This window comes from Colossoma macropomum, unplaced genomic scaffold, assembly GCF_904425465.1.
Source record: "Colossoma macropomum unplaced genomic scaffold, Colossoma_macropomum, whole genome shotgun sequence".
NCBI lineage: Eukaryota > Metazoa > Chordata > Actinopteri > Characiformes > Serrasalmidae > Colossoma > Colossoma macropomum.
The window spans coordinates 20,294,205-20,321,517 of NW_023494792.1; the positions used below are offsets into that span (position 1 = coordinate 20,294,205).

Sequence of the window (27,313 nt, forward strand, 5' to 3'; positions counted from 1 at the left end):
TGGCCCCTTCGTCTCCCTCTTCCTGCGCGCATTGATAATTTTAGTGCTGAGGCTGTGGTGAATGAGATTGAAGAAGAGTTCTTGTTTTGTATCTCAGTTTCTCTCTTTTTTTTACACACAAATTAAATTCAAACAAACTGAAAATTAGACTGGCTAGTCTGCCTCAGTTCAGTCTAGTGTATTATTAGAGTTATGTGAGGGACCGCATCGGGGATTCTTTGCCGAGATATTGGGGTGTTTTGTAAATATTTATTTAAATAATTTCTGAGAGGAGAGAAGGACTACTGCTCAAGTGAGTAGTGCAGGGTAAGTGCACCTTGGGATCTTTTTATTATTACAACTTTTTGTCCTCGCCGGGTTTTTTCGGGACTTTGGTCGTTGACTGAGCCGCTTTTGCTTTCATTCACTCAAGATAATCGTTGTCTTGTGCTGGGTGAGGAAGTCTGGATGCCTGCGTTTTCCTTCGTTTCTCCTTATTCTAGGAGTTGAGTGGTGTTCCTATAAGTGCAGAGCTCATTGGAGGACGAACAGCAAAGGGGCCGATTTTAACTTGCAGCCACCAGCTCCGTTTACAGCTCCGCGGAGGAACAGGAGATAAGAAAAAAGAAAAGAAAACGGCAGATCTTGTTTGTGCGAGCAGACCGTTGTGTCGGTGCTGAGAGGCGGCCGCTCGGCACAGTTAGCCTCCTGCTGCTGCTCTAACAGTTATTTGTCGTTCAATTGGCTAGTGTTAGCCTGTTAGCTAGCCGCGCTAGCGTCTTCTCATATCTGGAAAACGTTAGCCTGCTAGATTTAACCGAAGTGCTGCTAGCACGCCACATCAGTGTGTAACAGAGTGAGTGAATGTGTGTGTGCGGGTGAAAAAAGCTAGTTACTCGTTCAGAGAGTTAGCTTCGTAGTTTATACATTTGTTGCTGAAACTTGGGACGGATTGTTCGATGGACGGGGGGCTCTTTAAGAGCCCCTGTTTTATTTCCGAGGCGTGTTTTACTGCCTCCTCGCTGAGTTGTTCGGCTGGCTAACCTACCTAGCTAGCTTGCACCAAGTCCAGAAGTCAGCAGCAGCAGATTCTTGTGGAGAGAATCAGCAGCTCGACGGAAACTTTACTGCCATAATGTTCGCTTTGTTTCCCCACTCCTCACTCTTTCTCCTGAAGCGGAGTGAGTAGTTGTATGAGGCCCGTGTTGGAGTAAACGGCACTTTCTCCTCTCTTTGGTGTTTCGAGTCCCGCATCCTCACTTGATGGTTAGGCCTAATGAGCTGGCGTACAACTTTTCCCCATTATCTGCACCTTGCAGGCCAGGTACAGTCACACACGGCCAGCTGTGTAAAGTTTCGGTTTTCACGGAACAACATCATCCAAAGAAACGGTCACTACTTGTGTTTGGTTCACGTTCGTTTCTGCGGCTGCCACACTGCCACGCAGATCGGCGTGTCTGTACGAGCTCGCAGGTGCCGAGCGTTAAGACTCCGGATTGTGTTATGCTGCACTTTAATGTGGCGTAACTTAAAGCTTTTTCGTGTCGGCATATCCACCGGACTCACATGTACTGTGATGATATGCTGAATGTTGATTTTTTGTTTTTATATTTTAATTTATAAATTTATTTAGGTTGTTGCCTAACTTTCATAGCCCGGCTCTTATTCGTCACTCCTTCCCCAGTGACCTGGATAAAAACTGTTATTTGCTCAAATTGTCGATTTTTAAAAATAATACGTTAACGCTCTTCTTACCCTCCTGCCTCACTAACACAAAAATCCTGAACAGGTGTGTTTGTGACTCCTTAGTGGCACTTTCATTTTCAAGCAAAGCCATATGTGGAAACTAGTAAGGGGACACTGAATGTATTGAGATACTAAAAGCTACTTTTTCATGTTGTAATTTTTCACACTCTGGCTTTCCGTTTCTTAGAAACATGATATTCCGTTAGATGTGTGCAGGACAGTCTGAGACATGTCTAGGAGACTGACTTATTTTGTTGTCTTGTTTCATTTTGTTTTTAGACAATAACCTGTAGGGAGCCGAGGCTGCGTTTTGTAAGCTGTGATTTATGAAAAAAAAGGCCAAAATTGAACACTTGTTAAATAATAATAAAAGGACCCCATATTTCAACTGTTAATTGTAACTATATGATAATATCACTGATATATGCTATACATGTATGCTTTGAGTCAGTGGACAGTTTTAGTCTGTTTCAGGTGTGATTCGCTGTGAGGGCAGGCCAAAGTGGATTCGTGACAGACGTAGGCTACATGCTGCAGAGCTGCTGAATGCTCATTTCATCATCAGAAACTTTTACCTGCTGTATTAAAGTATTATGCATTGACAGTAGTTGTCATTTACTGAAATGGGAACAAATGAATATAAAAAAACTAACGTTCTATTACAAGTTAAAAAAAAGGCTAATACTTTATTTTTAAAAGATTAGGATTAAATTATAATATTTTAAGATGAGGGAAAGCACTTGATATGAGGAAATGACTAGTAGCCTCCATCAACATGAGGAAATATCTAGTAGCCTCCATCAACATGAGAAAACGCAAGTTAACTGAAGTAATAATACTAAAAGCATACAAGTAGCTTTCAGCAAATGAAAGTACAGACTGCACTTACAACCATAGCCTTTAAATGGAAAGTAATTTGAAAAGTATCGGAAAGGGATCATAATATGTTACTGAGACTGTGTAATCATCAGGTCAGTCAGGCTGCACTGCAACAGGTCATGTATTTGGTGGAGGAACACGAGTGTCATTCACTGTATAGATTAATCATAAATATCAGCCATATCAGCAATATCAACTGTCTATGAATGCAGCAGTAAAAAACAATTAGAAAATATAAGTCTGTGCAAGTTTAAAATTTAATTCTGATATCTTGTTTGTAGATATTTTGAGCACAGCTGGGGTAAAGAGGCCGAGGAAAAGAGTCAAAGTGTTCCTAGAGATGTAGCAGTAGATCGTATCATATTGTACCATCACTGGCATGTTAGCTTGTGGCAAGTTTGTTAGCTTGGGAGTAACACATATACGTTTTTCCCCGAAAGGCAAAGGCACTTTAATGTTAAGTGTTAAATCAGTGTAGGCAAAGTTTGTAGTGTATGGTCGGCCCGTTTGAGGGTTTTTTTGTGCAAATGCTGGTAAATATATTCTGTGCTTATTTATAGATGTAACTCACAATAGTGGAGGCGCTATTGCTTTTCGTTCTCGTTTAGTACAAAAATTAAAAACTAGCAGAGTCTAGGTCGTCTGAAGTTCATTCTGCTGTTGATGCTACAGAGCCAGAGATTTATTTCAAAACCCCATCATGAGTGGGCAGAAAGACATACAGATTAACCACAAAATGAGAGGCCAACTAAACGTGTCTGTTCAGTGTAAAAATATGTTTTGTTTTGTAAACACAGAAGATTTTTTTTTCTTGTGCTGGAGTCCAAAGTTTGCGAAGTAATATTAAATATTTGAAAGTTTATTTAGTAGATTAGTAGAAGCTCAATCAAGAGTGTTATGTGACTGCATGAATAAGCTTTAAATGAACAATGTGTAAGAATTGGTGTGTATATCTGTGCACAGGAATCTGTGTTCATGGCAAATGGCTGCAGCATAAACCCAGTAGTGATTTATTGTCTAAGTAGGCTCCTAAGCTGGTGTCCAGCAGTTTGAATATGGCCCATTTTAAATGTTTAAAGTCCAGATCAGCAATTGCTGTATCACTGCCATAGCTGCCTCAAGACTGGCTCTGAATTTACCCACAGCTCTTGACAGACAGACATACTCATTGTGCCTTTTGCTGGTTTCTGTCTTTTTGCTTTTTCTGGAAAGCGTGTGTTGTTGCGGTATAATGAACTAGGCTGGTACATGCAGCAGTTTCTGATCGGCACTCTAAATTTAGTGTAAGATGTGTGTGCACTCTGGAGTAAAGAGATGAGATACAGTAATAGATTCTGTCTGCTTATTGTGTAGTAGAACTGCTAGCTCACAGGTGGAACCAGTAATGAACCGACAGTTGAATGCTGTGCTGTCCCACAGGCTCAGAGTCTCTCTCCCTCTGCCTAACAGGGTGTGTGTGTGTGTGTGTGTGTGTGTGTGTGTGTGTGTGTGTGTTTCCTCTTGCACAGGGAGTTGGAGAGTGAGTGGACACCAGTCTCATTGCCAGCTGGTGAGTCCTGTAATAGCTTCAGTTATAATTGTTCTCTTGGCTCAGTGCCTCGCACACCAAAATCAATGGGACTGAATGTCTGTAAGGCTGCCTCTGACTCACTTTCACACAAGTCATTGCTGTGGAGTAATTGTGATGCTCCGTGCAGAGCCAAATGGATATTGCTGTTAAAAGTCTATCCATATCTTTTCTTGCTTTTTTTTGTCCCATATCCTTTCACCCTTTTTCAGTTTTTCAGACTGTTTACCCCTCTCCTCCACGTATTAGTTCTAAATTTTATTGTAGCTGTTAGGATAGATACAGATGGCGTTTTTATGCATGCTGTCCTTACGTTGTAAGTATGTTCTTTACCTAAAACAAAAGCAGATGCTCAAAGGCATTATGGGGGGGGAATGTTAATGTCTGATGTTTACAGATGCCTGAGACAAGGTGCTTTATGATCACATTTAGGTTGCTGATTTAAGCTTCTCATCAGTCTCCTCTAGGTTCATTGCGGTTCAGCTTTATGGCGGCACAAATAGTGATTCACCCAGTTTTCTCAGAATGGTTCCCATGGGACCTATTTGATTAAATAAACCCTGAACAAATAACAGTATGCTATTTTTAAAGTGTTTTTCTGATTTCTTTTACAGGCTGAAAGATTTCTGGGACTTACTTGCTGGCGAACTGGATCAATGATGGAATTACAAACATTACAGGAGGCCCTGAAAGTAGAAATACAAGTTCATCAGGTTGGCTACTGCTGTAGCTGTTCACCAAATGATTTAAATATATCTATTATTGAAGTGAAGCTTTTATTTAGTCGATCTGACCTTTCCAAAGAGAAAATGTCTTAGCCAAAGATTGTCTTGTTAATTTGTATGCAAAAGTAAACTTGTAAACCTGCAAAAGTAAACTCTGTTGTAGTTGCTTAACACAGTGGTTCTCAGTCCTGGTTTTGGAGTACCACTGCTCGTTTTAATGTTCTCCTTTTTCCAACACACGTGGTGGAGCTAATGAACTATCCCTTCCTAATGTGAAATGGGTATATTAGAACATGGAAAAACACTACAACATGCAGGACAGTAAAACCATGTTTCCCCTTTACATGATGTGCATGGACTGTGGATGGACTGAGTAGTGAAGAAATAAAAAAAACACTTTCTTCCTCTAGCTGTGGTATAATTAGGACCTGCATGTTCCGGCAGGTAGAGAATGATCATTGAAGGGAGAGTAGTTCAGGATCATAGCAGCACCATTGTCAGAGCTGCCACATTTTAGCCAAGTCTTAGGCAGTTTACAGTCTCTCTGCTTGCCTGCTCTGAGTGCACTCAGCCAGCTCTCGGTTAGTGAGAGACGGTGTTCTTGGACTGCAAGTGCACAACCATCAAAAAATAGCTTTAGTCTCAGTTATTTCTGTTTGAGTTGGACAACTGTAACCTTACAGGTGTTTCATAGCGCTTAGACGTTTGGATCTTTTTATTCAGAGAAGTGTGCTGAGCCACAGTGATGTGAAGTCAAGTGAATATTTAAGGTGTGCAGGGGTCTCTAAACCCCACCCAATCTCATCCCATTCTGTTACTGAGGTCCTGCAAGTTGTTTCAGTGATTTCAGTAGGTTGACTCACTGCTGCCTGCTAGTGGACAAAACAAAGTTATTTGAAAATCACAGCAGGAGTATTACATTTGAAGAGATTCCTCAAGAGTTGAATGTCATTCGTCATTAATATTGGTTTTCATTGCCACCATCTGAAGTTTATTAATATGTCCTGAATGACAGAGTTATGTAGCATTACATGAGGTATCTTTAATGCCACTACAAAATATGCATCCTGTTACCATAAATTAATAGTACATAGACAGATAGTGGAGTGACAGTCATGTTTCACATCTCTGTCATGCCTCTGGCGGCTTCCTCAGTACTAGTATATTTTACAGTCCATACTGTATTATGATATTGGGCAGGTGCATCATGCTGCAGTTCAGAGTTTGTCCTGTGAGTGTCACTGGTGCTCTGTGTAAATATTGTGTGGCACTGCTAATCTAACTGCAAGGTTTTTTCCCTTTTACGCAGAAACTGGTTGCACAAATGAAGCAGGACCCACAGGTAAACATAAACAGTTCATCCACGTGTATATGGTACAATGTATGTCACAGTCTTTGATTTAAATATGACCAAATGACAGTGAATCACTTGGTGGTACTGAATTTAGATTAAATGCTCTTTGACAACACATCTTGGCATCAGAAATAAGCATATTAATGTGATCTGGTTCTTAAGCTTTATCTTGAAACTGTCTGCTAACTTGTAGTGTTGTCAAACATGTAGTATAAAAAAGCTATTATTGGTGCCTTTAGCTTTTGTCTGTTTTTTTCCCAGCAGAAGAACCTGTGATTCCCGTAACCCTTTTACAGGCTAGACTGTTACTAGGGAGTGTTCAATGAGCGGGCAATAACAACACAGTATTTATTTATTTACTTATTTAAAATTGGCCATTTAATGTATCTGCAAGCACTGCTGAAGTGCAATTCAAGTGTTTTGTAAGATTTATAATGAGTGCAACAGTCTCAGCTGTGGACAGACAGTGAGGACTGTTCAGTAGGAGGTTGCAGGTTGACACACAGTACAAACAGTTCACAAAAGACAGAGCTACATCCAGTGCAGTCTAACCTTAGAGCTCAAGTTGGGTGAGATGATGCCAAATAAACATGCACCCGTTAAGGAGTGAAAGTTTTATGACCATAATAAATATTTTTTCTCCCTTAAATCCTAGTGTAGTTTGTGTATATTGTCACCATCTTAACTTATCATTAAATGGCATTCTGCATTCCAGCAATCTCATAATGAGATGTGCTCATGAGCTGGACAGCCTTGCAGTCATCCTTCATTTTTAGGAATGTTTAAGTGTTACTTTTTCAGTATAAGATGCAGCATGTCAAGAGATATGGCCAGGTGTGAATGCAATGAACCAACAGTTCACCAAAATTTACTGACTCCCCCTACACCTCTTCGTCTCGCTGTGATTACTGAAAATGCTGAAGTTAGCACATTGAAACAGTCTTATTGGTCTAATCATAACTTCTGAAAATCTGACTGACTTCTAAGAAGCAAAGGAAAAACAAAATTAATGATGCAGTTGCCAGTGATGTTTAGTCCTTCATATTTTGGTGGATTTCTATCTGTGAAACTAGTTGAGAGAGAATCTCCTTAAAGAAAGAACAGCAACTGAAACAAAACTCTCAGACTATCCAAATCACATCTCTGGACTTAAACCTCACCATCACTTTTATCATTGAGCACTTCATCGCATCCTCAGTGAGTCATTTAGTAGGCTCCCCTCCTAATGTGTTTGTGTAGTCTTAGTATATGTTTTCTCTCTGTCACAGAATCTTTGTGCCCTACTTTTCTGGTTATGTGATAGGCTGCACCAAATGTGTCAAGATAAATTCCATGTTCATGACACATACTGGTGAATAAAAGTGATTCTTTTTCTGATTCTGCTTTTATCTTTTGATTTGAGGTGCACTAGGCATCACAACACTGCACAAAATCTATGAAGTTGTAATCAGCGAGAACACATTCTTACTTGCACTGTTTTTCTTTTCTCCTCAGAATGCTGATCTGAAGAAACAGCTGCATGAACTTCAGGCCAAGATCACTGCTCTGAGTGAGAAACAGGTACGCCGATCTGTTTAGGTTTCCCTTTTTATTTATTTATATTTTTTTTGCAATCCTAGTATCATTTACAGGTCATTCCTTTATATAATGTGTAAGGCAGTGTTATATGATGCAGCTGTGTTGCAGGGTGATTAATAGTAGCATTAATTTGGTACAGTAATTAACGTTCGTATTCTCATGCTAAGACATACAAGATGTTTTTATTTAGGTTTTTGTCTTTCACTTTTTGGTTTTGAATGGTTTTTAATTATTGGATTGTTTAGCTATATAAGTGATCATGGTAATAATACATTGTGTTTCTGAGCATGTTTATATCTTGCCTCTTACATAATGACACCACTGTGCTATCGGCCTGTCCTGTGCAGTTCTGTTAATATATTTCAAGGCTTTGGTGACAGACTAAAAGCACTGTTTTTTCGCCGTAATATATGACTTTAATATATTAGAGGCTGGTGAAGCCAGGACACAGTAGACTGGGTTTAAGGGCTGCAGGGACAGCCGTAGCTCAACAGTAAGAAGTGATACTTTAAGAATGTGTCTTAAGGCTGTGATGCACTGGCAGGGTTTAGGAGAATTGGAGACAGGCAGCTTTATCAGTAGGTGTTTTCTTTGTATGAAGGTGTGTAACTCTTTCTTTCTTGTTTTTCCCCACAAACACTCCTCATTTATTACCAGCGCTGTTTCAGTCGCCTTTGACCATTTACATTTTGCAAACAGTTGCCAGGCCATCATGTCAAGTTTAATATCTCTCCAAGCTGCTGTCCCTGCCAGCTAGACATGTCTTCCATATATTCCTGATATATACTTAGTAGAACAAGCTCTTCGGCAGGTGAACCCTACAGGTGCTGGAGAAGAAAATGCACTGGATGATGCTGTGCATAGGTACAACAGGGCTGGGGTATCTGGGTAAATCTGATCTACAGAGTAAAAGATACCACTTCATGTGGGCATTTTGTCCTCTGCTCCTTCCTTTCCTTTCTCAGTTACATTCTGGCTGTTCTCTGACTTCATGTTTGTTGACTGGACTTTTCTTGTAAAAGAGAATAAGTTCAGTTATATATTAGCTCACTTAAACAAAGGTGAAGTACACATAAATTCGTTTTTGGTGTGATTATGTTGGCCTCTGTAGGGATCTCCAGATCTGTCTGCTTTTTCAAATGATAGTAGAGACAGAGGCAGTTTCTGAAAAGCGCTATCAGTTTTACCATTTTGAGGTAAAAAGTCTCTTAGTGTCTGTGTAATTCTCTTCTTCAAATTCTTTATGGGAAAATTTAATATCCTTTTTAATGAAGCTGTAACAAGCTTTGACCTGGTTGGTTTTCCAGTGTTTTTCTTTTCTTTTTGTTTTTTTTTTCATAGGAGAATTTGCTCTTATTAAGAAATGGGGAGAATGGGTGGGGAAATAAAAAGATATCGCTCCAGGCAGACCTGATTTTGTTATGTTTACACTGTAACTTCTAGGCTGGGTAAAGTGTGTGTTTGTGCGTGTGTGTGTGCAACTCTAGTCATGGCAGACAAGGATTAGCACATGAAACGATGTGACAGTCCTGTGAATACTAATTCAGGCCTACTCTGTCCCGTTTAAACAGAGGGAGAGGGTGGGTGGATATACGTTTGCTTCTGTGTCATCCTCAGTCTCTCCTAAATCCAGTCAGCTATGAATTCAAAGTGAAATGGATAGGTTCTTCATCTTCCTACCTTTGTTTTTTTTTTTGTCTTTGTCTTTGCATCTTTGTTTTCTACCTCATAAGGCTGCGTGATATGAATGTGAAAATGTCACAGTAGTATAATTTGTATTTTATTAGCTAGGTGTGTGTCATGTTTTTATGGCCAATTCTGACGGCTAAATGAGCACTGGAAACACGCTAGCACATTTTATTTTAGCCATTTATGTTGCTCCTAAATTCTTAAATGAAATATCATTTGTCTGTTCAAATAACGTGAATCCAAGTTCTTTGTTGAAAGTAAGGCAACTGGCTATTGAACATAAGTCATGCATAACAGTGCTACAACTTTGTGGTATAGGTGAAGCAGCCGCATTCAAGTGTGAGTGTGCTTACTTTACTCACATTATTTGCATCATAAATTTACAATATTACAGCAGCAAATACAAATTACAACACAAAAAAATAATTGCCTGATTACGCATTTGGAGCAAAGATCTGCTGATTCTGATCTTGACAGATTCCAACTGTGCATCATTAGTATTGGCATAAAAAAAAATTAACTATCGAGTTGAATTTCAGTGAGTTTTTGTCAGCTATGTATATGTAATATCGTCAGGTTGGATCCCACAGTGTGTACTTGCACAACATAGGAGGCTTATTTAAAAACTGTCAGTGTAGTTTTGTGTAATATACATAGTAATAGACTTCATTTCTGGTTTAATAGTTTCACCATATGTAGTTTAGAGATGATGGAAAGACTACTGTTTATTTAGTTTCTCTTTGAATTAATTAATCTTACTGAAATGTTTTTGGCATACGGCTTAGCACTGGTACTTCATATAGTCCGTATAAAGTGCCTCCACAGTTTGAAGTATGAAACCATTACGACAAATGTGATTTGCATGCAGAACTTTATCCAGATAATTAGTTTTGTTCAAACTGTGCAAGGACTTTGCTCAGAAATCAGGATCGAGGGTGTTATTGTGTGTGTGTGTGTGTGTGTGTGTGTGTCCTCTCAGAGGTGCGTTTTGGCTCCAGTGGGCTCGGAGGCAGTGGAGTGTGTGAGATGAATTTCAATGTCTGTGTGTGTATGTGGAGTGACTCCCGCGGCCTTTATTGAATAGGTTCCTCTGACGGTGTGTGACTGTGCTTCACACCTGAGAGATCTTTTGGCACTGACTGTCTCTAAGCTGAACAGGAGCCATGTCTGTGGTGGATAGAGAAAGCCAGTGAATATAAACCTGGCTATATTACAGATTTGGAAGAAATAATAAGGTGGTGGGGGAGGCGGTAACAACAGGGATTTTCTTCTGCCTTCCCAGAGTTCAACCATCCATAAAATCACCTTTTGAACAGATTATTTAAATAACATCATCTCTCCCCATCCACCACCCTCCCCCAGAAAAAGGTAGTGGAGCAGCTGAGGAAGGAGCTGTTGGTAAAGCAAGAGCCGGAGATCAAGCTGCAGACGGTGCAGACAACCATGGACAGTAAAGCGGTGCTGCTCGCACCCTCCTGCCAGCCCCCACAGCAGTCCACAGGGCCTTCTCACAACCAGGCAGCTCCACAGGTAATGCTGCACCTGCTCCTGCCCTGCTGAACACATAGACACGCCTAGTCGGGCACTCGAAAGGAATTACAATAGAGCATCATCATTCTGGTCTGGTATTCCCAAAGAATCTCACAGTGAGAGTGCAAGCCCAAGGTCAGGCTCCTCCCTGTCCATGCTGAGATTTAAAAGGCAAAGACAACAAGAAATATTCACACTTTAACAATGCTTTGTGAATACAGCACTGGGGTGAGGTTTAATCTTAGAGTAGTTGGGTTTTTTTCACATTACCACTGGTCCAGTTGTGTGTACTGTGCTGGACAGGATTGATCAAATCCATTTATTATATTTTCCAGATAAATTGCAATATCAAAGGAAGTGGAATGTTTTGTGCTGTTTTCTGGTTTTCTTTTCATTCTTAAAATTATACCAAGGAGAATATTATAAACTATTGTAAATGTTACCTAGACAGAAACCACAAAACAATCTGAAGCACCCGGCTAATTAGACATTGCTGTCAGGGCTGGTGCATCAATATAGGCGAGCAAGGCAGTTGCTCTCTCTGGTTGAATAAGATGGTCGTCTCCATCACCCAGCGTGATGCTAGTTAATGTGGGCATCCGTTACTGATGTAACAGTTACATTAATTTTTTAAAAAGACTCGAGGAGAGGTTTATGATGTGTATTTAAAACGTGGAAGTCCACATTAGCAATTAAACCCATTAAAAAACAATTTGAGGAAAGAAAACACTGGTATGTGGCTAAGATAGCTAGTGAGCAAGTCTTTCTTTGTTAATTTAATAGGTTTATATTATATGTATCTAAAATAAATAATGAAATTAAATTAACATGAAGTACTGGGTTTGCAACCAGGTTATTTGAGTGATTCTACAGAGACTTCTTTAAAGTGTTATTTCTGTACTCATCCATGCCTAGCGAATCTTGTAGGGCTGAAGCTGACCACTATATGTTGCATAAATGTATGTTTAACAAGAGGTGTTGAAAGTGTATGCTAGCCCAGCAATATTTGATTTGTGTGTATGGGCAGAGTATGGGCATACGTGTTGTTATCTATTGGTTGTGCCAGAGACAGCACAATCACATTTCACCTAGAGCAGCAAAATGGCACGTGCCAGCCCCAGTTGTAGTGAACGAAGTCTGTGTGAAAAGGGAGATTGCAGGATTCAGTCTTACTGTACATATATCCTCTACCTGATCTGTACCCTGTTCTCACCCCACCTGTCCCTGCTGACTACTCCCCTGTTGTTCCTACTGTTTCTCTTTTTTTGCGCTATAGAAGACACTAACCGTCACACCGGTCCTCACCACGAAGACTCTACCTCTAGTGCTGAAAGCTGCCAGTTCCACCATGCCTGCTTCCATGGCAACGCCACGCCCTACTGTTGCCATGGTCACTGCCATCAGCAATCCCCCCAGGCCTGCCATGAACCCCGACTCCCAGAGTACACCAATCAACCTTCAGGTGGCCGGCAAATTAACCAGTCAGGATCCAGAGGTTGCAGCACGGGTTGTGTCTAAGAACGTTATCGTAGTGAGTGTAAATTGCTGAATCAGATCTCTTCTTTGTTTTCCCTGTGCAAGCTCCTTAAATATAATGACCCATATGTATTCCACATATCTCAGACTAAGAGTGCTGATCTACTATCAGCTCCATCCTTCCTATATGACGATGGATAATTAAGATAAGAGCAACAGCTGATCCAAGATCAGGACTTTTATTCTGAGATGCTGTACATATACATCCTTGCCTGCTTTAGTGCAAGTAACTAAGCACTTTCAGTGACATTTTCAGTGCAATTTAAGTCAATTTTTATTAGTTTATTTTTCATAGCCTCCTGTATGAGTCATTATTCAACTTTGAAATGCTTTGATTTATTGTGAATAGAAAAGAATGTTTGTCTGAATGAGATGACTTTCTCTGTGTTGATGCGCTAGGCTGTGGTGTTTGGTGGCATTCATCTGTGATTAAAAACCAAGAAATAAAGATAGCGTTGTAAGTTTAAAAAGGCCCAAACTGTGGTAATGTTTATCTAGTCTGAGTAGTATTAATGGAACTAAATCTTTAAATTATCGCCTTATGCAATGAATTTCACTGACAGTGACTTTCCCCAACAACAGTAAAACCTGCTCAGTGTTTTGGTGTCAAATAAAGCACTGGTTTTGTCACAGGTGCAGGCCAGCACCACCTCGGCTCAGCCTATCAAAGTACCCCAGTTTGTCCCTCCTCCTAGACTGACGCCTCGACCCACCTTTCTGCCACAGGTGCGTCTCTGTCAGAACCGCCCACTCCCTTCCCTCTCACGCTGTGTGCATTTCAACACAGATGCCACTAGAGGGACTCCAAGGACACAAAATAGTTTTAGACTTGGAGAAAGTGCACAGTTGTCAAGACGCTGTACACAGGGAATTCACTGTCCCACAGTGAGGTCAAAGTTGTCAGAAAACGTCAGTCTTTATCTAAACACTTCTGACCCTCGCTGACCAAAACATGTTTATTGACACTTTGATAAAGATGCAGTGTGCTCAGCATGTTGAGTCTTGCCGTATTTCTTGCTCCTTTTACTTCATTAGTTGAGTGATGTTATATATTTGTATTATCTTATACACTCACTGAGCACTTTATTAGGAATACATACCTTGTATCTACACTCATTGTCATCTTATCAGCTCCACTTACCATATAGGTGCACTTTGTAGTTCTACAATTACAGACTGTAGTCCATCTGTTTTTTTTGCATAATTTATCATTTTTAGCACTGCAGTAACACTGATGTGGTGGTGTGTTAGTGTGTGTTAAGCTGGTACGAGTGGATCAGACACAGCAGCGCTGCTGGAGTTTTTAAACACTCAGTTTCCGCTCTATTAGACACAACTACTGTGTTGGTCCACCTTTTAAATGTAAGTCAGAGACAGTAGATGATCTATTGCTGCAGTTTGTGCTGGTCATCCTTCATCAGTGGTCACAGGACGCTGCCCACAAGACGCTGTTGGCTGGAAATTTTTGATTGGTGGACTATGCTTAGTCCAGCAGTGACACCACCACCACGTCAGTGTCACTGCAGGTGCAGAAAATAATTCACCACCCAAATAGTACCTGCTCTGTGGTGATCCTGACCATTGATGAACAGGATAAAAGGGGCTAATAAAGTGTGCAGAGAAACAGATGGACTACAGGCTGTAATTGTAGAACTACAAAGTGCACCTATATGGTAAGTGGAGCTGATAAAATGGGCAATTAGTGTAGAAACAAGGTATGTATTCCTAATAAAGTGCTCAGTGAGTGTATTTCAAATCAGGTTTATGTTTGTTCTTACTTCTGGCATTAAGGCCAGTTATCTGCTTTTCTTTGCATCATGATGGTACTGACTATCACATTTTCCAACCCAGTGCTGGCTGCGTTTTTTATGTACAGTTTCCATTCATTTTAACTCTGTTTTCTGTAGCTTGTCTGCGTATGTGTGTCAGTGTGTCACAGTGTATTTGTACCCCTGTAAGGATGTTTCTGCTGCAGCATTTCCAGGGCTTTACTTATCTGTTTGTGTCACCCTGTTTGCACTTTGCCCTTCAGGCCCGTTTGACTTTTTCTTTTCCCCTTTCAGCGAGTTTGGTTGTGCTTTGGCTGACCCTTTTATTGACCTTGACTGTATTTTTTAAAAAAAAAAACAGACCTTTGAAATCATGAAGCTATGTAATGCCACTGGGAGCTCTGTAATCTAACTAGAGTTTCACCTTTAATTAATGGGTTTTGAAGGCTAATGGTTTTACTACTTGAACGTTAACTAAAGTCTGGACATGCCCTGTTAAAATAGACTGAATTATGATTTTATTATTTAAAAACGGTGCTATCACACCAGAATTACCAGGAAATGGGTGGATTTTTTTTTTTTTTTGGCAGCCTGCCTCAATTGTCTCAATTTTAACATGACATTTGTTTAGGCTACCTCTTTGACAATGCAGTGCCTCTAGAGAACTCTAGTGCTTGCTTGTGCCCATCAGTAAAGGAAGATTTGTGACAATGCTCACTGGTGACAGAGCAAACCAGAACTCTTCAGTGGCATTACTTGAGTGAGCATTAAACATCCATTAACATGTTAGAATGGTGCTTGTTAAGAGCATTGAATTGCTGTCTAACAGAACGTTTGTCATTAAAACAAGGGAACTAATGGGGTTGCAGTTTTATGTGCGTCATTTAACAGACTTACTCAATTGTCTTTATTTCTCAGGTGCGTCCAAAACCCGCTGCCCCCAACAATGTGCCCATTGCCCCAGCTCCTCCGCCACCCATGATGGCAGCTCCACAGCTGCTCCAGCGCCCAGTCATGCTCACCACAAAGCTGACCTCAGCACTGCCAGCTTCAGCCGGCCCCATTCATCAGGTGCGCATAGTCAACGGCCAAACATGCCAGGCTGTCCCCAAAACCACCACAACCCCAACGGGAGCCACTACAGCCCAGGTGACGGGCATTGTGATCAGCGGCCCCATGCAGACACTGCAGATCAGCAGCTTAAGCACGGACATAAAGGTGGGTCGTGCTTGTGCCTCTGGAATTTTGTAGCATCATGTAGCAACATGACATCTTATTTTACCAGTTTCCCAGACTGAGATTAAGTCCAAGACAAGGTTTAATCCATCTCCATGAAACCCCATCATTTATTAACTACTACGAATTATTTGGTTAATGATATGAAACTTAGTTATATAATTATGAAAGTGTGCCACATAAGTGTGGGCCATTTACAGGCCCTAGATAATGTATTTAATGCATTTTCAATCTGTTCATAAACATAAAGGCCTAATCCCATTTCACCCCTTGCCCCTACCACTTAGCCCTCTGTTCACGCGTTCACGTCTAGGGTTAGGGTGTCCCAATTTTTGTTGAGATAGAGGGGTGGGGCGAAGTGTTATGGCTACATGGCCCTTCAAACGGACGTTTTTCAGAGGCACACTCCAAACAGAGTGTTGTGAGAAAAAAAAGAAAAACTGGCAAGGTGGCTACACGAGCGACCAAAGAAACCCACAAATGTGAGAATTTTCTCCATTTAAAAAATTACGATAACCATTGTATTATCTTAGTTTTATGTCGTTTCAATGTATTATTGTCATTTTTTTCATAACAAGCATAAAAAATCACTAATAGCATGCTGATGTCTTGGTAGCTAGCTAGCTAACTTTCCCGTTCCACCTTAAATAGTCCAGCAGTGTTGACGCCTGAAGCGCCAGAATATAACTGCTGCATCATTTAAGGTGGAACGGGAAAATTTGAACAAAAAGCTGCTGAATTGCTGAAGCTTTAAGCTTAGTATCACCAATGAATTAGCGGTGGGTGATAATAAATACTTGTCTTATACCCCCTCTTTGAAGGCATATGATGCCCTAAATGTAACTAAAGCCCAGCAGCAAGGTTGCTAAACTTTGCCCTCCTCTGCTCAGTTCCAAGGGGTTAGGGTGACACTCGAAAACAAGGGGTAGGGGTAAAAAGAAGAAATGGGATTGGGCCTAAAACTCCCTCTTTTTAACCTCCTGCTTGATCAAGCAAGATAGGAAGGAGAGGCATTTCTCCATAATATTTGTGCTGGAATTAATAATCTAAGCCCGTCTAACTTTTAAGTCTCTCTCTGATTTGCACTGTCAGACTGTGAAATCTCAGGGGGGTCCAGAGCAGGTGCTTATGAGCACTACTTCATCGCCTCCTCCCCCTCCTCCTAAGGTGAAGCGAGAGGAGAGTCCACAGGTAGTGAGATACTGTTGTTTTTTGTTTTTCTCTCTCTTTGATATTAACATGAACATGACTGACTTATCTGACTTTTGCTTAGCTGTTCTCTACAACATGGACGTTTGCAGAATTCAACCGTGATAATTGCCTTTTACTTTAATTCAGTATATATGACGACACTGAGATAAACCATTTATGAAGTGATTTCTGAAAGTTGCCAATATATTTTCTCCCTTAGAAACTTGCCTTCATGGTGTCTCTCGGGTTAGTGACACATGACCATCTAGAAGGTAAGTGATTGTAAATTACTTGTGTTGTGATTGGTGAAATTAACTGGTCCTGAATCAAACTCAAAGCACTTTCTCTGCCATTCATTTCCATCGCAGAGATTCAGAGCAGAAGGCAGGAACGGAAAAGGAGAACAACAGCCAACCCTGTGTACAGTGGAGCAGTGTTTGAACCAGAGGTACTTATTTATTCTTTTGTCACAATTTTCGCTTTACCTGCAGCCTGTAAGTGTACAAACTATGTGTCTAAAGCTGATAGATGCTTATGTTCTGGTTTAACATTTTTACATTGGCTTAAAAACCTAGCCTCAACCTAAATGAGACCCATCACACTTACAAATAGCAACAAAGGATTACGAATTAGCAAAGGCACCCCCCCAGGTAGTAGCTTCAGTGTTACACTTTTTATTGTCTTTTTGCTGCACTGTCATCTTGCATATTTGTCTAAACTGCAGTAGAATGCTTAACATTTCTAAAATGAAATTAGACTAATGTTTAAGCACTATATTTCTTAAAGTGTTCTTGATGTTTAACTGAACATCAGTCACTTTGCTGTGTTTCTGCAGTTTCTGAGGTAAGCCAGGAGGCTGACTAAAGATAACTGACTGTTGTATTTGTTTACAGTATGATCAGTTGTCATATCTCTATAAAATGGAATTAAAATGGAATTTTATGTGCTAGACTTAAGCAACATGTTCCTGTGCTGGGGTCACCATATGGGGAAAAATTGGACCATTCTCAGTTAAAGCTTTTTCAAGTGAATCTGCGAGAATCTTCGGCTCCTGATGAGGAGAGCCAAGTCTTAGCTTTAGAAAGTGCATTCTAATGGTTTATCTCCCTTTTACCCCCTCAGAGGAAAAAGAGTGCAGTCACCTATCTGAACACTCCCCTCCATCAAGGAACGAGAAAGAGAGGTCTGTCACTGCATTACTTTTAGCTCTGAATAACTTTGATGCAGCTGTGTGTTATTGTCAAAGTTATATTGTGTGTCTTGTAAGTTTGCTGCCACTCTTCCTTTACATTCTCACTAACTGAATACAGTTTTGTTGTGCTCACAACTTGAGATTAGTAACCCCATAGCATCTATGAATTTTCCTGCTACTGCTCTCAAGCTTAGTGGTCTCTCTCAACACCTACAAACCCTTTCTTCTTTAGTTGGTTACATTAGCTCTCTCAACAACAGAACAGCATACACTGGAGAACTGGCTAAAGTTTGACTGTTCTAGAAAACATATTCCCAGAAAAAAGGGAACTATATGTACTTTTATTGCAGATTCTCATTTCATTTAAACTGCATAAATATTGTTCCTCAACTATGAATGTTCTTCACTCTGAGTGACCTTCACTAGTGGAAGAAGTGTAGGTTTTTAATTGGCAGTCCTTATAATGGTGGAGTCATGAATTTAGATTGGGGGGAAAAAAAAGATATGCGTGAATTCCACAGCACCTCACACTCGAAGCAAACAATAAACCCTATTGATGGGATAAGGTTGCATTCTTTGATTCTTATCAAGCCCCTTTGACAGAGTTTCTCAAAAGAGACTGGAGCTCTGTTGTTCTTCACTGTAGTTCACAGCATGTGTTTCAGTTTTTCAGTCTACACAGAGAACACGCCAGAAGGAAGGAAAGTTTCTTCTGAGTGTTGCAGCTTCTCTCTCTCTCTCTCTCTCTTGCTCTCTCTCTCTCTCTCTCTCTTGCTCTCTCTCTCTCTGCTCTAACTCCTTGCATGCTGCTGTTGTCGTCTGGTGAACTAACTGCTTTCTGTGCCCTCCTCTCCCTATTATGCTTTCCCTCATCCCTCCATTTTCATGCTAGCCAATGAGGACCCCCTTTCAAAGGTATGTTGCGACCGATAGATGTCATCAGTTTTATTTCACCTTTGTGTTTTTTGTTTTGTTTTGTTTTCCTTTTTCCCCCTCCATCTTTTTCTGTTCTATTTTTGTTTTCCTTTTCTCGTCTGTCTCATTTCACCCAGGTCGCCCTCCCAAATACAGCAGCAGTGCGGCGGGGCCGGAGCTGGGCTGCCACCCCCTGCTCTCCCCATCCAGCAGTCACCCCGCCTCCCCAGCCGCCGAGCGGCCCGAAATCGGGGGCATCCCCCTCCCTGTCCACCCCCACTCTCTCCCTCAGCCCAGCCCCAGCTCCGGGGATGTAAGTAGCCGGAGAGGTTACCCCACTTTTCACTCTGCTCTAGAGCACAATACTGTATGCCACAGGCTGGCCCTTACTCCTCTATTACACTGACCCTGTTCATACTGTACTGTAGTGGAGTGGATATAACGCTATACTGCAGAACATATTTCTACTGCTCCTGCCACGTAAGGAAGCAGATTGATCTCCATGTACACCATCATTCATGTCTTTTTGTTATTTCATCTGAATGGAGCCAGCAGCCTTACAAAGTAAACAGTCTTAGTGTTTTGTCTCCCTCAGTGGTCAAAAGAGTATGATCTTTTCTAAAGTAAGTCAGCAGGTTCATTTCCCAGCTCCTTTTCCTATCCCTTGCCTCTTATGGTCAGCTTAATCAAATTGTATATTTACAGTGTAAAGCATATTATTCAGCTGGAATTAGTAATAAAAAGCACACATGGGTGCATTTGAACATCTCGGGTGACCTTATTTCAGGCCACTAATAAATTAAAAAGTACAAACCAAAAGATGTAGATAAATTTAGCCAATAAATCATCCTTATCTGCCTTACCTACCCACCCTGCCCCCTCCTCAAAAGATTGGTCCGGCACAGAGGGGCAGCGGTACTGACCCGTGCCGTTCTTCCTAACAGGGAGACATCCATGAGGACTTCTGCACTGTGTGCAGACGCAGTGGCCAGTTGCTTATGTGCGACACATGCTCACGTGTCTACCACCTTGACTGCCTGGACCCGCCCCTCAAAAACATTCCCAAAGGCATGTGGATCTGTCCCAAATGTCAAGACCAGGTAAACCACATCACTCTGCCACAAAGAGCCCCAACCCCCCTGGAGCAACTCCTGCTAACATAACTGGTTCTCTGCCTTTTCAGTCAGATATATGTAATCAGTTGATCTAAAACATATTCTCTTTCCGATCAGTAGCACTCATACATGACCTTAATTACTAAAATGAGGCTGTTTTCTCCTTTGTAAGCTTCCATATGGTCTGATATTTATTGTCCTTTTATTTCACTCATCACACAAATGGAAGATGGCATCCAGCACACTCTCATTGAATACCTTTCGTTGTTCATCACGACACCATTTGCAGTTGATCGCTGGGGAGGGCGGTTCTGTTTACGTGTCCCAAAGGTCAACTTTATCCAGTGCTCCCACAGTGTTAAAAACATATTACTTTTCAGATACTGAAGAAAGAAGAGGCCATTCCATGGCCTGGCACCCTGGCAATTGTACATTCCTACATTGCATATAAGGAAGGTAAAACTTGATTCTTATTGATATGTCTTTATATTGATTAGATCCATAATACAGTCAGAAACAACATCCACCACCAATCACATAGTTCTCCAAAAAGTCTTACTATGAGAACAAACCCTCAGGAAGACTATTTTGGTGCAGACCTCGTCTGTTAATGTGTTGGAATTTGTTTGGGTTGTGTTTAAAAGGAAAGAGGAAAGTTATTGGTAACTAGTATGTATTTGCAAGGTTTTAACTTTCCTGATACCTATTAGATGGAGTTACTGATGTGAACATTTTAATACATCTGTTCTCTGTTTTCTGAAAAAAAAATTGAAATTGTTTAGACCAGAGAAACCAAAAACAAATGGAAAAAGTTTTTCTCTTAACAACTAGGACTTGACTTGTATATTGGGAACTAGCTCTTTTTTGTGATGTTGGTACAAATATGTGGTACTTTAGGCCCAGTACTTCTAGCCCAGTCTTCAGATCATGCTTAGTAGTTAGAAATCTTTAATATGAAAACATCTGTTTATTTCTCTTCGATAGCGAAAGAAGAAGAGAAGCAGAAGTTGATGAAATGGAGTGCTGAGCTCAAACTGGAGAGAGAGCAGCTGGAACAACGAGTCAAACAGCTCAGCAACTCTATAACGGTAAACACCTGTTATTGATTAGCAGTTGGTTTTACATAGGCAAACAAAAAAATATTAATTAGATACAAATCGTATTCCTAAGCGTTGGGACAGTAGGTAAAATGCTAATTAAAACAGAAAACGTGATTTATAAATCTACTTTGACCTGTATTTCAACAAAAATCTTTTGTCTTGTCAGCTTCATTGTTTAGTAAATATACATTTATTTTGAAATTGATGCTTGCAACACACAAAGTTAGGACAGGAGCGATTTAAGATAAGGAACATTGTGAAATATTTAAAAAATATTAAACATGTACAAAGGTATAAAAGGAACATCCAGGAAAGACCTAGTCCTTTATGAACATGGATGAGTCAAGGTTTAAAAATATCATTCCTCAGCCAGGGATTGCAAGGATTGTAGGTATTTCTTACTTTATAGTGCATATCATCAAAAGAAGAAATTAAATCTCTGCACGGACAAGGCCTAATACCACAAATGGATGCCCATGACCTCTGACCCCTCAGACGGCACTACATTTAACACAGTGTGCTTTTGTGATGTGTATCACCACATGGGCCTCGGAATATTTTGAAAAACCATTGTCAATAAACACCGTCTGTCACTGTATCTACATATTCAAGTTAAGACTATACCATACACTGTGGAAGTCATTTGTCAACAATAACAAATGCTGCCCAGTTCCCTGTGCTTGAGTTCATCTGACATGGACTGATGTAACAGTGGAAGATTATATAGGGAAATAATTAACATTGTGTTCTCTGGACCAAAGACAGGTGCTAGATTGGCCTCTCTGTGGTCCACAACTGCCTGGCAGGCATCAAATTTGGAATGCACACATTTGCAAAAAAAAAAGTTTCATAGAGTAAAACATAAATTGGGCTTTTGTACAGTTTTCAATTTAGTACAAGTCAAACAGAATTTACCAATTATGACTTTCTGTTTTTGTTAGCATTTCACATACTGTCCCAACTTTTTGGAACTGGCTTTGTATTTTGCCGTTTGCCAGAGGGTTTGTAGTGGGGCTGCACAATAAATCATATGATTGTTGTTAATGTGATACAAGCTTCAACAATAAACACATCATTAGGAGTTGAGATGACAACAGATCAAATTACCTCATATATGCAGTGCCAGAAAGATGTCATTACATTACCGATACAAACCATTTAGAGCATAATGAGAACTTCTCTGCACTAGGATTGAATCCTGCTCTCCCACATGAAAGATAAGTAACTTTGGTACACAGCTCCTGAACTCTAAAGTCTCCAAAAACACACCAAACATTTGGATTGGTCTCACACCCAGTATTGTGTTTTAATGGCTACTGTCACAACAAACAAATTTTATAACTTAAAAAACAAAATTAAACAAAGTTGTTTATTCTTATGGGCCTATATTAAAAAATAAACATGTATTTATTTGTTTTTGTATACTTCATAGAAAAGCTATTGAGGTAACGCTGACTGTTTTTCAGCCTTTAAGTGCAAAAAAAAAATATATATATGGTTGCAATTCTGATAAGTAGCCGTAGCACAATAGTGAACGGTGCTTTTGTAATTTTTTATTTTGCTATTTGCTTAAAGGAAAGGTTAGTTAGATTTCTGTTTACACATCAAAAAAATGTCTTGTCACATCCAGTCAGAGGCACACTCATTAAAATTTTATTACTTTCTTATATCATTATTAGAAAACTTTATCCAACATCACATTTTATGACCATATCATGTATTTATTTTTTTATTTTTTTTTGGAACTGTCAGACAAGATGATCAGAAATAAATATGCCTAGTGAAAGTGCATATTTAACAAATACTGTATATTTATGACATATTTTGAATATCTGTACCGTTCTCTGCCCTGATCCTGGAGTACTTTTTCCCTGCAAATTTTAGTGTTTTCTCTGTTCTAACACACAGACTTTAACTCAGGGAGGGCTTGTTAAATAGCTGCTAAAATTGGATCAGGTGTGTTGGAGCAGGACTTTTAACCACTGATGTATATAATATTATGACATAAAGACAATATGTAGAATTGAGTAAATTTGGCTGCCTATGTGAACCCTATAGATAATCCTTAGAATTTCTGTAGATTTTGTATGTAATGTCCCTTAGATGTCATGATGCCATCTTGTTCATTTGCTCCTTCTCCTTGTCACAGAAATGCATGGAGACCAAGAACAGCATCCTGGCCCGGCAGAAAGAAATGCAGGCGTCGCTGGAGAAGGTGAAACACCTGGTGCGCCTCATCCACAGCTTTAACCTGTCTCAGCCTATGGAGGTGGAGGAGTCCCAGAATGTCAGCAGTGAGACCAAGAGTGACAACATCCAGGAGACCAAGGAGCCCATTATACACGCATGTGCCAATCCTTCCGGGCCTGAGCAGAACCCAGCTCAACTTGCAGTCGTTCAGGTTCCGGCTACTGGCACGGCACCGGACATACAAGCTGAGCCTGAGGTGGGGGAAATGGCCGAGTCAGCCACTGCCGTCACTCCAGAGGCTGAGCCAGGGGAATCAGGAGCAACTGAGAACCTTAAGACAGCAGTCTGTGATGAGACAGCCGTGGTGAAGGCAGTGGAGCCAATGGAAGTGACGGAGGTCAAAGCGAACGGGGGCGTGGACTCTGAGAGCCCTGCTCTGAGCCATGAGGAGGAGAAGCAGAGTCCTGTGAACACCACTGACTCTAAAAATACAGTTCCCTCTGCTACCAACAGTAACACCGCAGAAGCAGTCAAGATGGAAGTTGAGCAGCAAGAGGACTCGGACCACGGCAACAGCACCAACAACGGCAAAACCTCAGAACCCTCCCAGCAGCTTTCGCCAGCCCCTCTCAACAATGTGGAAGTCTCTAAATAATGCCCAGGCTAGTACAGTTCTCCTTCTCCCAAACATTTAAAACAACTTCTACTGCACCCTGCACTGGTGCACCAAGTTGCCAATCTATATACATATATATATATATATATATATATATATTACATATATATATACGCAAATGTTTTTTATTATTTTCTTTTTTTCTGTGTACGGTGAGACTGTGTCAACAGTGCTTCTACATCCAAGGTGAACTAGTTAAGGTTCTTATCAACAAATGCGCTCAAAAGAGTGGGTGTTGGGGGAGGGGGGCTTATATTACAGTGTCATGCCAATTAGTGGATTATTTAAAAAAAAAATACTAATAATAAAAAATAACAAAGAATTAAGTGAGTAATAATGAAGGAAGAGGATCATTTAATATATCACATCACACCAGTGTGTGCCTGCAACAGTTGCCCTTGAAACTCATGGGGATTGTTTCTTAGGTTGTCTTAGTTTTATTTTCTCTGGGAGGAGGGTGGCAGGTCACACATGTCCAAAGACTGCATGCTGTGCCAACCCCCCATGAGTCTCCAGCCAGGCCTGAGAGGACCCATCCAAAACCAAAAGCTTCTTTTATTCTTAGCAGGACTACTTGCAACAGTATTCGCCAGCGGCGGGAAGCACCGAGGCTTCTGAAGTCACGGGCATTTGTTAGACTAAATCAGGACCGATTAGGACTGTAACAATGCATCTATCCATCCACCTTCACCCTGCAGCCTGGTTTTCACTTCAGAGTGTGCTGTAGAAGGTGAGTGATATGGTTCAATCGAAGATCCATATCCAGAATGAGTACACCTCAGATTAAACATCAGGAGAGAGGCAGGCAGATGATTGGCTGAGGCAGGTCTCTGTAAAGGTAAGGGCTGGAGAGAAGAGATACAACAGCATCAGACAAGTATGAAAGTGATGTGGGTCTTTATTGCACCCTTCTTGTAAAACATTGGAGGCTCACTTTGTTAATGAGATAAGAAAAAAAGGTGTCCATCTCTGAGGAGTATTTTGTCTTTTTTTTTTTTTTTTATATATAGGAAAATGTATTCAGGTCTTCCTAGTCTTCACAAAAAAGTGCTTTTCTGTTTCTTGAAACAGTAATTTGTTATTGAAGGTGTTAAAATGGCATCATTTATGCAAGTATCTCTCTTTGTTACAAAGAGGGGGGCATTGCATAATGAGTGTATGTTTATTTTTTTATTATTCTGAACTGCCAAATGCTTTTTTTCTAAATCCAGAATATAGATACATTAGCATATTTTATGTATAGTCTAGGAAACAACAAAAATATTGCAGCCTCCTTCCCCGACATCATCCTGTATGTTAACCATACATATAAACAACAATAATGTCTCACAATTTGCTGTCTTAAACTTGAGGGTTTGATGTTTGAGCCAAATTTAGTAATAAGACAAAGACAGAAAACCCTGAATTTAAAGCACAAGCTTATTGCAAATAAGTAAAGTAAACGCACTAAACACTTCTTGAAAGACTTTGTTAGGTATGGCATAGCTAAAAGTGAATTAACCTTCTGTTCTGTATCATTGTGCTTGCCAGCGTTTCTTCGGTTTGAAGAACGTGTAATGAAGCTGTGATGCTGAATTACCTTGTAAGTGGAGGGATCCTCTGTAAGGCTTTGTACCAAGTCATCTTGAGCCTTTGTTATTGCCATTCTTAAGACCAAAATATCAGACCTAGATTCGACCTGTTAGCTGCTCTGGATTGATCCCCTCAGTTTCTTTCTCTTACGAACATTCTTAAATTGTCCTGAGTTAACCTGCATCTTAATGGTACTGCACAGTTGGCACCTCAAACATGTTTACATCTTTCCTAATTGACATATCTTCACCGAGTCTGTCCTGAGCTCTTCATGTGAACTTTATCTGTGTTGACAGACCATAAGGCTATTTTTGAACAATAAATATCAGACACCTTTTAATAAAAAAAACAGCCTAAAAGTGCTTCTATTCATTACAACATGTAAATTATAATGCACAGTTACTGCAGGATAGGCCTAGTTAATTCAGACTGTTTCACTAAGATATAACCAAACAAGACATAGTGTACTTGCTATTTATAGTTTGTAAAGGACAACAAATGTTTGTTTTGTTTGGTCTCTTTCTTTCTTTCCTCATGTCTTTGGTCCTTGTCATTGCTTTGCTCTACCATTGAAAGCATGCTGCAGTTCCTCCACTCTACTGTGAAACACTGATCATCTTTGAGCATTCCTTTAAACCTCCGTTACCCTCTGAGCTGGGACTGGGTAACAGGCTGACGATTCTTCATATCATGGCAAGTTGTTATTATCAGAATACAAAGTCATATAACCTGAAAGGACGTTTTTATGGCCTTCCAAAACTGTCATTGTCGAGCGCATCATGAGTGCGAGAACATTTTGCTTCAAAATGAAACAACTTCACTCCTTCCTGTACAGGTGCCTTTTTACATACAGTATAATCTCCCTGTAGTCCCTCTCACGTGTTACCGTTAGACTACCACAGATGAGCTGAAACGACATTTACTCTGGCTAGAGCCCTTCTATTGAGTCCTCAAGCTCCACAACAGAAGCACAGCTGCAGACTGTGATTTTATTGGATAAAAGCAAATTGAGTGTAATAATGTAATGTTGATGGCGTGATTGTTTGTCTGATTTTCTCTGGCTGTCTGTGGACTGACTTCGATGTTTCCCACATGCACCCTTTTAAAAAAAACATTGTTTAGCTAAGAAGTTGCCTTAAGAGGTTTTCTTTCTCATTTTGATTTATTTTTATTATTGTTTTTTAAGAACCCTGAACAAAAGTGTATTTATCATAGTAATTGCACAAGTTAAACCTGTAAAGGAAATATGCTCCTTACATTGTGAAAATATAGAATTAGTCCCTTTTTTAGTGCTGTCATTTGTGATGTATTTGAGTATGAAAGCATAAATACGTTTAGTTTTTTTTTTTTTAGGTTTTTGCTGTTTTTTTGTTTTTCTTTTTTTGGTGGATGCAAGAAGAAAAATAGATATTGACATTTAATTTTTTTCAATTTGTTTCCATTGTTTATGCACTTTCAGCAGTGATACCCTTAGTATTAAAGGTACACTAAGTAATATTCTCACAGTTCACTTGCAAGTCATGCATTACTAACTCAGCTGGCCACGTCATAACAGCAGAATTGGGTGTATTGTCTTCAGCATCACTCTGACCACCATGAAATATTCCATACATACTACTGTAATACTCATTTATTCAATGTTCAGTGAAAATGTTCATTTTCTTGTTTTGTGTCCCAAATTTACACTATCTGTAACTAGAGATCTTTGGTCAAGAAGGTTTTTCTTTTGTTCTTTTGAGTCACTAACTAGGACTGTTTTGTGCCTGTAGCCAGT

At 40.2% G+C, this 27,313-nt stretch overlaps 1 protein-coding gene across 4 annotated transcripts; it reads left to right on the plus strand.

Moving 5' to 3' along the window:
• Positions 1–56: 56 nt before the first annotated feature.
• On the plus strand, positions 57–25,871 carry phf21ab (PHD finger protein 21Ab). 4 transcript variants are annotated; one of them, XM_036576465.1, is made up of 18 exons: positions 57–306; positions 4,113–4,153; positions 4,786–4,884; positions 6,206–6,238; positions 7,745–7,810; positions 10,880–11,047; positions 12,324–12,578; positions 13,217–13,309; positions 15,271–15,570; positions 16,681–16,779; positions 17,000–17,051; positions 17,148–17,227; positions 17,902–17,962; positions 19,024–19,199; positions 19,831–19,986; positions 20,382–20,457; positions 20,986–21,089; positions 23,251–25,871. In XM_036576465.1, the coding sequence occupies exons 3-18, from the start codon at positions 4,828–4,830 to the stop codon at positions 23,944–23,946; spliced, it is 2,472 nt and encodes an 823-aa protein (XP_036432358.1). In that variant the 5' UTR covers positions 57–306; positions 4,113–4,153; positions 4,786–4,827; the 3' UTR covers positions 23,947–25,871. The 4 variants fall into 4 exon arrangements, with proteins under 4 accessions (XP_036432358.1, XP_036432356.1, XP_036432355.1 ...); XM_036576463.1 differs by lacking the exon at positions 57–306 and adding an exon at positions 327–1,303; XM_036576462.1 differs by lacking the exon at positions 57–306 and having other exon boundaries at positions 1,313–4,153.
• The last annotated feature ends 1,442 nt before the right edge of the window (positions 25,872–27,313 follow it).

What these genes read in the sequence shown, in the direction of transcription:
- phf21ab (XM_036576462.1), top strand. Translation starts at nt 3,989, where the DNA reads ATGAACCGACAGTTGAATGCTGTGCTGTCCCACAGGCTCAGAGTCTCT. An exon ending in CTGCTCTGAGTGAGAAACAG is followed by an intron (nt 7,811 to 10,879) that starts GTACGCCGATCT and finishes ACCCTCCCCCAG; the next exon opens with AAAAAGGTAGTGGAGCAGCT. An exon ending in GCTTAAGCACGGACATAAAG is followed by an intron (nt 15,571 to 16,680) that starts GTGGGTCGTGCT and finishes TTGCACTGTCAG; the next exon opens with ACTGTGAAATCTCAGGGGGG.